Source organism: Ovis canadensis, chromosome 10 (assembly GCF_042477335.2).
Source record: "Ovis canadensis isolate MfBH-ARS-UI-01 breed Bighorn chromosome 10, ARS-UI_OviCan_v2, whole genome shotgun sequence".
Lineage (NCBI taxonomy): Eukaryota > Metazoa > Chordata > Mammalia > Artiodactyla > Bovidae > Ovis > Ovis canadensis.
In genome coordinates, this window is record NC_091254.1 from 76950095 (window position 1) to 76961345 (window position 11251).

At 50.3% G+C, this 11251-nt stretch overlaps 1 protein-coding gene across 3 annotated transcripts; it reads left to right on the forward strand.

The window, feature by feature from the left end:
* The first annotated feature begins 714 nt into the window (after positions 1 to 714).
* Positions 715 to 9070, forward strand: SLITRK5 (SLIT and NTRK like family member 5). Of its 3 annotated transcripts, none has more exons than XM_069602386.1 (2): positions 715 to 1536; positions 4798 to 9070. In XM_069602386.1, the coding sequence occupies exon 2, from the start codon at positions 4806 to 4808 to the stop codon at positions 7701 to 7703; it is 2898 nt and encodes a 965-aa protein (XP_069458487.1). In that variant the 5' UTR covers positions 715 to 1536; positions 4798 to 4805; the 3' UTR covers positions 7704 to 9070. The 3 variants fall into 3 exon arrangements, with proteins under 3 accessions (XP_069458487.1, XP_069458488.1, XP_069458489.1); XM_069602387.1 differs by lacking the exon at positions 715 to 1536 and adding an exon at positions 2133 to 2192; XM_069602388.1 differs by lacking the exon at positions 715 to 1536 and adding an exon at positions 2890 to 2971.
* The last annotated feature ends 2181 nt before the right edge of the window (positions 9071 to 11251 follow it).

Here is an 11251-nt window from a genome sequence, read left to right on the forward strand (position 1 = left end):
CCTGGGATGGACTACAGCTCTAATATTAGCAACTGTGGAAATGTGCCTTATGAAGGTAAAGACTCCCTTTTGGGGAGGGAGCTGTTTGGTTTCATGAAAAGAACCAGGAATACTTACTGTAGAGAAGACGCTAGTAGAGTTTAGCAGGTGACTCTTCAAGAAACTTGCTTTCTATCCTTACTGCATTTATGTAGGGATTTCCAGCTTTTTAGTATACACCAAATAATATTCACAATCTCTCTGAAAGTCGTTCACATCCCTTGTATCGCCTAGGCATACTTATCAAACGTAATTCTTAAAACAAAAAATAAAAAAGCGCCCTTGTTTGCAGCTAAGGTGGACCACTCCCTCTTCCAGGGTCCTTTACAGGACAAGAGACAGCAGCACGGGCTGTGTGAGTCTAATAAACGCGAAGTGGAAGGCAGACCATCAGCCCAGAGTTGAAATCATCTGTTCCTGACCACCGAGCAGCCTGAAACTGTCGGGGTTATTTCCACTCCTCCCTTTTTCAATCGGAGGGTTGCCTCAGTCCCACGCTCGTGTTACGCACATGGTCCAAGACTCCTCTGTCTCCCACGAAGGTGGCAGTCGGGGCGGTGGGGGGCGGGCGGGGGGGGGGCGGGTAGTGGGGAGGCTCGGGTTGCTCCGCCGGAGCCCGGGGACGCCTTCGCCCTCGGCTGCCATCTATCGGCCGCAGAGCGCCCGCTTCGCCCCGGGCCCATCATGTCTGCTGCAGCTTGGCTCGCACCAGCCGCGCGACAATAAACAAGTGCACCGGACGGGGCCCTGCGCCCACGCCGGAGCAGCTGCCTCAGAGACCCCCGCGAAGCTTACCGCGTGGCCACCTCCTCGCCGCCCGAGAGGGAAGACGCGACTTTTCTCTGAGTTTTGGGGTTTTTTTTGTTGTTGTTGTTTAAGAGCCGCCGGGCGGCTGGGACACGCCACAGGCTTTGAACAACGCTGTTCCTGCCCTCCCGGTCCCTCAAGGATGTTGGAGATAGAGAATCCCAAATAATGAAGATCGTGCGCCGCATCCAGAGAAGGAATAGAGGAAAAGCCCCTGCAAACACCCGGAGCGACGAAATGGCCAAGAGGATGCGGGAGCCTTCCACCCACTGATCAGGGGCCGCGGCGGCGGCGGGCTCGGCGCGGGGACACCGGCGGCGGGATCCCAGTGCGGTGGTCGCCGCGGCGCAGGTGGGGCGGAGGACGGCGCGGGAGCCGCAGCCGCCGCGGGAGCAGCCGAGGGGCCGGTGCCACCTTCGCTCGCCCCCTCTCTACCATGTACAGTGTGCGCTGCAAGAAGAAGGCGGGCGATGCATGCACACCCCTGCGCCCCGCTCCCTCTGGCTCGTCCCCGGGCGTGCGCCACTGACCAGGGGGGAATGTGGTGAAGACGGCGAGGACAGCCCAGGGGGGAGGGGAGGGCCGGCCCGCGCGAACCCAGGCCGGCGGGTGCCAGGGGCCGGAGGCGGCTGGAGGGGGCGGCGGCCGCTGTTGGCTCGGAGAAAGTTGGCCCCTAGGCAGATGGCAACAGTAAGTACCCGCCTGGGGGGCGGGGGGACCGGTGCAGCGGACGATGCCGGGGACCCCAGGATCGCGCTGTGGCGCGGGGAGCGAGTGTGCTAGTGAGCCTGAGTGTGAGCGGATGCGAGCGCTCGGCGAGGCTGACCGTCACGTTGGCTGGGCCGCCCGGGGCCAGGCAGGCAAGCCCGCTCGGCGTCCCCCTCCTCGGGCTCCGAGCCTCCTCCCCCCCGCCCCCACCCCCCGCCGCCCAGTAGCTCTCTCCCCGCCCCGCCCGGCTCCCGGCCCCTACAGCGCGGCGCCTAGACCGCCGGTCCTCCGCCGCCCCCTCCCCCTCCCTTCCCAGCCCGCCGCTCCCGATCGTTTCCCCCCACCACCACCCGCCCCGACTCTCCCCCCACACCCCGCTGCCCGCTCCAACTACCACGGAGAGCTCCGGGGAGAGCCTTTCGGGGAGCCCCGGAACCCTCGGTCGCCACGGCGGCGGCGGCCCGGGGCTGGCGGCGTCCGGGCGCCTCTTTCCTCGCAGCCGCCGGGATCGCGGTGCTCGCGCCGCCTGGACTCCAGAGCCCTAGTGCATACTCCAAAGAGGTTTTGGGTTTTTGGTGTTTTTTTTTTTTTTTTGCAAGGGTGGCTATGATGAGTGGGCCTTGGAGATGTGAGACGGGGTAAGTCGCCCGTTTACTTTGCCGAAGAGGCTCCAGCGTGTGTGTGTGTGTGTCTCTGTGTGTGTGTCTGTTTGTGTGGCGGCCGGGTGGCTGTCTTCCCCTCTCCTCCCGCCCCTCCTTCCTCCTCTTTCCCGGCCTTCGCTTTGGGGCGGGGTGGGGGAGGGGGAGCCTCGCGTTCTGGAACTCCGGGGGCTCCTGCCTGGCGGCCGTGGTGGGAGCACCTACGCCCCGGAGCCGCGGGTCCGGCCTGGGTGCCGGACTTCAGCCCACCCGGCCCCACGCTGCTTCATGCTGAGATGCTTAGGACGACGATCCAGGGTTTAATTCTTTGTGGGCAGGAGGGGGGAAACAGATACAGCTTCCCCGCCCCCGCTCTCCAAAAAAGAAAAAAAAAAAAAAAAAGAAAAGAAAAAATCTGAGACTCTGAGAATGTGCAGCCTCCCCGCGAATTTACATCGGAGGTGCGTTTCCCAGTCAGAAATGTCAGCCTTGCCCGGCTCATTCAACTTTATTTGCTCAAATTTTCGGGCTCCTTTGATAGCAGGGAGGAGGGAATCGGGAGTGGGGTGAGAGGGAAGCTCTTCGACCCTGGTGAGCCAGAACTGAATTAAAGTTGTAAACGCTCAAGTTTAATATTGGCTGGACACGTTTGGCGATGGGCTGTCAGAGCGGGTGGGAGGTGAATGGGGGCGAGCAAGCGCCGGGCAGGAGGGGGAGGGGACCCAGCCCCCGCTGAATGGCTGTGCCGATTTGATCCAGCGGTGAACGGCGATTTCAAGGTAAACGTTTTGCTTTCATAGAGGGTGTCTGTGCCGCTGTTAAGCCAGGAAGTGTTTTGTCGCTGCGTTGGGAGGTCGAGGATACTTGCAAGGTTTAGACACTGTGGGTTCCCATTCGTCTCGACACGTCTGGGTGACCACACGTGAATGATTCGCAGGCACACTTGCACACGTGCGTGCGAATGCAGGGGCTCTTCATAACGCGGGCTGGAGTCGACTCGGGGATCCAGATCATGGTCTTCAGGCTTGAACCCGTGCTTCAGAACCGTCTTGGCTTTAGTTAGGGGTTGCGATTCGACATCAGACTTCGGGGGTGGTGAGGCAGCGCCAAGCAAGGCTGGACAGAGAAAAAAAGGCATTGGTTCCACGAGCCCAGCATTTCTACCGAATGTTCCCTCTCCCCCTCCTTCCCCCAACCAACGCAACACACACTCGCACACACTCGCTCCATTTATGTCCTTTCCTTCTGAGCGCTGCTGTCGACTCGAAGTAGGAAGTCGAAGGAAGCCTTTAAAGGGACAAAAAGAAAGCCAGAAAGAAAAGGGAGAGGAGGGTCAGATTGATTCTTTGGGGAGATGAAATTCGGATATTAATTAAAGCACTGACTTGTATCACTTGCTGTCCTCCCTTCTTTTCTCCCTTCTATTTTGCCTCTTCATCAGCCCACGTCCCCTTTCTGAGGGAAGAAGGTGGGGGGTGAAGGGGAGTAAAGCCTTAATAATTAAATACAATAAGCAACTCCAGTGGTGGGGATGTTGGTGAGGTGGTAGCTCAGTCCCAATCTTGCTAATTTGGTAGGGTTGGTTTTGCATACCGTGGCAGAGACGCGGAGACCGAGGTGAGGGAGGCTTTGGCGCTGGTCCTGGGTTTACTTTTAGCTGATTCCGGGTAAGCGGTGGGAACGCCTTCTTTAAACTCCAGGTACCCGGAGCTTGTTCCGGGATTGCGGATGCCTTCGCAGAGTTCTTTGTAATCCATCGTGAAGAACTATTTCAGTGGCTTAAAAATGCGGTTTAGTAGCGTCGCTGACATGATCAATGAGAAGTGGACGCAGGGCGCTCTCGGGGAGGCGCTGCTAAGTGGCACCGTGCATGCAATTAGGACGCTGATGTGCTTAATAGCGTGATAGTGAAGTCCACCATCAAAGCGAAAGCGCTCTCCTTTTTCTTCATGCTCAAAGCTCCCGAAGACAATTGGTCTTAAGAGCTTCTTCTGGGTCCTTTTGATGCCTTATCTCGCATGCTTTTTGCCTCTGTGAAAAGTATTCTTTAGGTTCCCACCCTGGCATTTCCAGCGGTGGTTTTAAAATAGCCCAAGTATTGTGGCTCCTGGGCAAAACTGTTAAAATGGGAGACCTTCACGGTGAACTGTTAACTGAAGAGGTTTTGAAAGAAAAGCAGAGGGACTGGGTATAGGTGAGGGGGCAACCTGATAAAAATGGTACTTCTTTTCTCTAAAATTTAAATCGTGAATCTGAACTGACAGCCATTTTATGTATATTTATGGATTGGTTTTGAAAGGGGGGGGCAGGCAAGAACACTAAAACGGTACTTTGTCTAACCTGCCCTTGTCTTGTAAGGAGCAGCATGTTCCTGTTGTCATTAGAAAATGAAATCAACTTTTAAATCAAAGTGAATATCAGATTTTAATAAAGTCTAGAGAATGTCCATGTACCTCGGGGTGTGGGGTGTCATTACTCTCCCCTTCTTCTGGATGTCAGAAAAACAGTATTAGGAAGGAAAGAGACTTTCTGATTGATCCCTTAAGTTTTTGTCATATTCTGTTGTTTCCTTTTTTTTTTTTTTTTTCCCCTCTCTCCCTTGCAGGAGATAAAATGCACACGTGCTGCCCCCCAGTAACTTTGGAACAGGATCTTCACAGAAAAATGCAGAGCTGGATGCTGCAGACTCTAGCGTTTGCTCTAACATCTCTCGTCCTTTCATGTGCAGAAACCATCGATTATTATGGGGAAATCTGTGACAATGCATGTCCTTGTGAGGAAAAGGACGGCATTTTAACTGTGAGCTGTGAAAATCGGGGGATCATCAGCCTTTCAGAAATCAGCCCTCCCCGTTTCCCAATCTACCACCTCTTGTTGTCTGGAAACCTTTTGAGTCGTCTCTATCCCAATGAGTTTGTCAATTACACTGGGGCTTCGATTTTGCATCTGGGGAGCAATGTAATCCAGGACATTGAGACCGGGGCTTTCCACGGGCTGCGGGGTTTAAGGAGATTGCATCTGAACAATAATAAACTGGAACTTCTGCGTGATGATACCTTCCTTGGCTTGGAGAGCCTGGAGTACCTACAGGTCGATTACAATTACATCAGTGTCATTGAACCCAACGCTTTTGGGAAACTGCATTTGTTGCAGGTGCTTATTCTCAATGACAATCTCTTGTCCAGTTTACCCAACAACCTTTTCCGTTTTGTGCCGTTAACGCACTTGGACCTGCGGGGCAACCGGCTGAAACTTCTGCCCTACGTGGGGCTCTTGCAGCATATGGATAAAGTCGTGGAGTTACAACTGGAGGAAAACCCCTGGAATTGCTCCTGTGAGCTGATCTCCCTGAAGGATTGGTTAGACAGCATCTCCTACTCCGCCCTGGTGGGGGATGTGGTTTGTGAGACCCCCTTCCGCTTACACGGCCGGGACTTGGACGAAGTGTCCAAGCAGGAACTCTGCCCAAGGAAACTTATTTCGGACTACGAGATGAGGCCGCAGACGCCTCTGAGCACCACGGGGTACTTACATACCACCCCGGCTTCGGTGAATTCCGTGGCCACTTCTTCCTCTGCTGTTTACAAACCCCCCTTGAAGCCCCCTAAGGGGACTCGCCAACCCAATAAGCCCAGGGTGCGCCCCACCTCTCGGCAGCCCTCCAAGGACCTGGGCTATGGCAACTATGGACCCAGCATCGCCTACCAGACCAAATCTCCGGTGCCTTTGGAGTGTCCCACCGCGTGCACTTGCAACCTGCAAATCTCCGATCTGGGCCTCAACGTCAACTGCCAGGAGCGCAAGATCGAGAGCATCGCAGAGCTGCAGCCCAAGCCCTACAACCCCAAGAAAATGTATCTGACGGAGAACTACATCGCCCTGGTGCGCAGGAGTGACTTCCTGGAGGCCACGGGGCTGGACCTCCTCCACTTGGGCAACAACCGCATCTCCACGATCCAGGACCGCGCCTTCGGGGACCTCACCAACCTGAGGCGCCTCTACCTAAATGGCAACAGGATCGAGCGGCTGAGCCCGGAGCTGTTCTACGGCCTGCAGAGTCTGCAGTATCTCTTCCTCCAATACAACCTCATCCGCGAGATTCAACCTGGGACTTTCGACCCAGTCCCAAACCTCCAGCTGCTATTCCTGAACAACAACCTCCTGCAGACCTTGCCCTCAGGCGTCTTCTCAGGCCTGACTCTCCTGAGGCTCAATCTCAGGAGTAACCACTTCACCTCCTTGCCGGTGAGCGGAGTCCTGGACCAGCTGACGTCACTCATCCAAATCGACCTGCACGACAACCCTTGGGATTGTACCTGCGATGTGGTGGGCATGAAGCTGTGGGTGGAGCAGCTCAAAGCGGGCGTCCTGGTGGACGAAGTCATCTGCAAGTCGCCCAAGAAGTTCGCCGAGACGGATATGCGCTCCATTAAGTCGGAGCTGCTGTGCCCTGACTACTCGGACGTGGTGGTGTCCACGCCCGCGCCCTCGTCCATCCAGGTCCCCGCGAGGACCAGCGCGGTGACCCCTGCCGTGCGTCTGAACGGCACCGGGGCGCCCGCGGGCTTGGGCGCGGGCGGCGGCGCCGCGTCGTCGGTGCCCTTGTCGGTGCTGATCCTCAGCCTGCTGCTGGTTTTCATCATGTCCGTCTTCGTGGCTGCGGGGCTCTTCGTGCTCGTCGTGAAGCGCCGGAAGAAGCACCAGAGCGACCACGCCAGCACCCACAACTCCGACGTGAGCTCCTTCAACATGCAGTACAGCGTGTACGGCGGCGGCGGCGGAGGTGGCGGCGGCGGCGGCGGCGGCGGCGGCGCGGGGGTCCACCCGCACGCGCACGCGCAGCACCGCGCGCCGGCCCTGCCCAAGGTGAAGACGCCCGCGGGCCACGTGTACGAGTACATCCCCCACCCCTTGGGCCACATGTGCAAAAACCCCATCTACCGCTCGCGGGAGGGCAACTCCGTGGAGGATTACAAAGACCTGCACGAGCTCAAGGTCACCTACAGCAGCAGCAACCACCACCTGCAGCAGCCGCCGCCGCCGCCGCAACCGCAGCCCCCGCCCCCGGTGCAGCTGCAGCCGGCGGGGGAGGACGAGAGGCGGGAAAGCCACCACTTACGGAGCCCCGCCTATAGCGTCAGCACCATCGAGCCCCGGGAGGACCTGCTCTCGCCGGTGCAGGACGCCGATCGCTTTTACAGGGGCATTTTAGAACCGGACAAACACTGCGCCACCACCCCCGCTGGCAACAGCCTCCCGGAATACCCCAAATTCCCGTGCAGCCCCGCTGCTTACACCTTCTCCCCCAACTATGACCTGAGACGCCCCCATCAGTATTTGCACCCGGGGGCGGGGGACAGCAGGCTGAGGGAACCGGTGCTCTACAGCCCCCCCAGTGCTGTCTTTGTAGAACCCAACCGGAACGAGTATCTGGAGCTAAAAGCTAAACTAAACGTTGAGCCGGACTACCTCGAAGTGCTGGAAAAACAGACCACCTTTAGCCAGTTCTAAAAGGCAAAGAAACTCCCTTGGAGCTCTTGCATTTCAAACAAACAAGCGAGCAGACACACACACCGTGAACCGCATTAGATTCATTGTGTTGTTTCAGCGTTTAGGGTGAAGTGCCTTGGCACGAGATTCTCAGCTACGGCGGAAGATACTGAAAGGGGGTGCAATTTCCTTTTAATATCACACGCGGGGAAACGTTTGTGTACACTGGGCACATCACTTTCTCTTCTTGCGTGTGGGGGAGGCGAGGAGAAGGGCTTTATGGAGGGCAGTTTGCTTCGCGGGTGACTTCTTAAAGGTCATAGTCATTTTCGTAGTGGTTGGAAGTGTTGAGAATGGTGGAAGGTGACAGCGCATAGATTCTCCTCTTCCTCTTTTACTCTTTGCCCCTTCCCCTTCTCCCCCTTTGAGCCACGGGTGGGTCTAGATGGCTTTTGTGGAGAGATTAGCACACCCCCCAACTTTAATAGAAAGTTTGTTTTTTCTTTCTCTCTCTTTTTCCCGTCCCCATTCTCTCTCTCTTTCTTCTCTGCTTCCTCTCTTTTCTCTGCCTCCCTGCCTCCCTCCTCCTCATTCCTTTCCTTTCGTTTTAAAGGATGTGTTTGTATGCATTCTGGACATTTGAATTAAAAGATCAAAAGTATTGTGATCTTGAAAAGATCACCATAGATGTGGACAAATCATTAAAATTACAGAGCTATATGATCCATAATTGATTAGTCAAAATAACTTATTGATGAAATATACGAATATTTTATTGTAGCACCTATTTTTATATGCACATTTAGCATTTCTCTTTCCTTCACTATTTAGCCTATGATTTTCACAGAGGTGTCGCACTAGATCAGGAGCTGTATTTCTCAAACTGAAGTGATATCAGGAAGGCATTTAAAACCTTATTAAAAATATGAACTTACATCTTAAAAGTCAATGGAACCCACCCAATTGGATCTGTAATAAAAAAAAAATCGTATCCAATGTATAAAAGAAAAATATTTAGGGCAATTAATTGGGCCATTCCAGTGAGAATCATGTGCAAGTTTCTGGTTTTAGTAGAGAAGATTTAAAAGTATTTTTATTAGTCAACCAAAATGATGTATTGATTTGACTACTATTGTAGCCGATTTTTGATTGTTTAACCAAACCCAGTTGCATTTGTACAGATCCACGTGTGCTGGCACCTCAGAAGACCAAATGATGGACTGTACAAATCTCTATACAATGTCTTTATCCCTCTGGGCAGCAAGCAATGATGATAACCACAAACAGGATCTCTGTAAGATGGGGCTACTGTTGTTACAGTCTCATGTATCCCAGCACATGTAATTTTTTAAATAGTTTCTGAATAAACACTTGATAACTATGTCAAATATGAGGGACTGAAGTAATGATTACTTAAGTGCAAAGAAATAGCTGTGTGATTTAATGAATCGCCATTATTAATTTAAGACAGTAGCAAACTTCTATTCCTAAAATGTTCCCCTGTCCCCTAATGATCAAATTTATATAACTGCACCTTTGTTGGTTCAGGGAAGTATGGTTATCTAAATGTGTAATTTAATGTGCTCATTCATGAAATTTCAACTTTACTCCTTTTCCTTACTGAAGTATCCATCTAACATGCCGAGCATGGTAAGTAATGTACTGCATATTGATTTTGTATTTTGTCATACCAGTATTATTTATTTGGTCTACAATTTTGCATAGTTTACCCTGTGTAAAGCTACCTGCAACAACTGTGATGGGTACTTTTATCTCCAGTTGATCTATATCCTAAATGTCAAAATGTTGGTGAGTATAAACTGTTCATGTCTGAGTAAGGTTTGCAAGTGAATTAGATTATATTCAAGGGTAGGGAATATTTGGATTAATCTGAACCTTAAAGAGCCACATGCTTCATTGGTGTTTGGTACATGTCCACATAATCTCACCTGCAATGTGTACAATGTCAAGGGCTGTTCATGAACTTTGTTTAAGGAACATTTTCTGTGGCATTCTGCCACAAAGAGGCAGCATTCACCCATGAGTAAATTGACAGTAACTACTTGAATTCAGATTGAACAGGTGGTAACAGTTTCCCTAAGGAGTTAAAAAAATAAATAGTAATACTACTTTGACCAAGAGAAGTAAACTATCCCAGTTCTGTGCAAGTTTTCCCTTCCAAAATTTTTTTTTCAGAGGGGAAGTAATAAACAATGTCATGCTATTACCACGGAAACAATGTATCTCTTACTCTCCATCTACCTCCTCCATGTTAGATCCAGGATTAGAAGATAAATATATTAGTATTTGCCTTCACAATTGGGGTTGCTATTAACTTTGTCTTCACAGAGGGAGTTATTTTTCTTTAAAATTGCTTTCACAATATTATCGTATGTAGATATGGCAGTGTTGTACAAATTATAAAATATTAAGGCAAAGTAGAATCCTCCATGTAACTAAGTTTTATTTCTTAATTGATGTACAAAAACTAAGAGGCAACAGTTACATGAAGTAAAAAAATGTAGGTCTGGACAATAGAAGTAGCTTCCAGAAAGTTTGTGGATGTATTTCTCAAAGATTTACAAAGAATATTATTGTTTTCAAACCAGCACTATTTCATACAATCTTGTCGCTGTAGGTGGTTCATTTCTACCTCTACTCTTCGTAAGGTATCCAGCATTTTTTTAATCTCAAAAAAAAAATTATATAATTTATAGAAAGAAGTTATTTCTAATTTTTAAATTATACTCTTCCCATGTGTATGAAGAGGACAAAAGGAAACTTATCCTTGCCCTAATAAACTTGAAATTTTAACATAGAAAATCATGAAACTGTATAGAATTTAAAAATGAATTATTTTCTCCTTCCACATGATTTCCTGCCAAAACATTGACATATACAACAGAACATAATTTGTGTGGTTTTGAATATCTGAATTTTGGGTTTTCAAGTATACTGAGTGAATAATTAAATTGGGTATATCGGTGGTCTATGATTGGATTAAGGAGCCCAGGAAATTCTTTCTATAGAATTTTGGAGAACATATGTAACGTTTCAGACATCAATTAAAATTTGAATGCAAACTAAGCTCACTCTTTGTGCTTGTTCAATTTGACATGTTGCATAATCTCATACAAATATATCTCCCGGTAGAAATTACAAAATCTTACTTTTATCTATATATATATGATTATAGTGTAGATACTTAAATTATCTCAGAAAAATATATTTCATGTAAGTGTAGATAATTTGTATGCTAATATTCAATATGCTTTGCAGCTAAACTAATGATTGCAGTTATGAATCAATTCATAACAATTTTAGCATCATACTCAGAACATGTCTTTTGTTTAGGCAACATTATCACCTCTATGTATGTGGAGTGGAAATTTTTGATAAATGTCCTGGATATCCATCTCTGCCCCTCACCACTGTTCCCTCAACCTTGATAGGAGAAGCAAGCTAGTATGTAATGAAGAACCCACACAAAATGTGAAAAAGGTCAGAATTTAAGAAAAAGTTTAGAATTTAAGAACTTAATCTAAGATGTCAGTATCTTGCCCTGTATC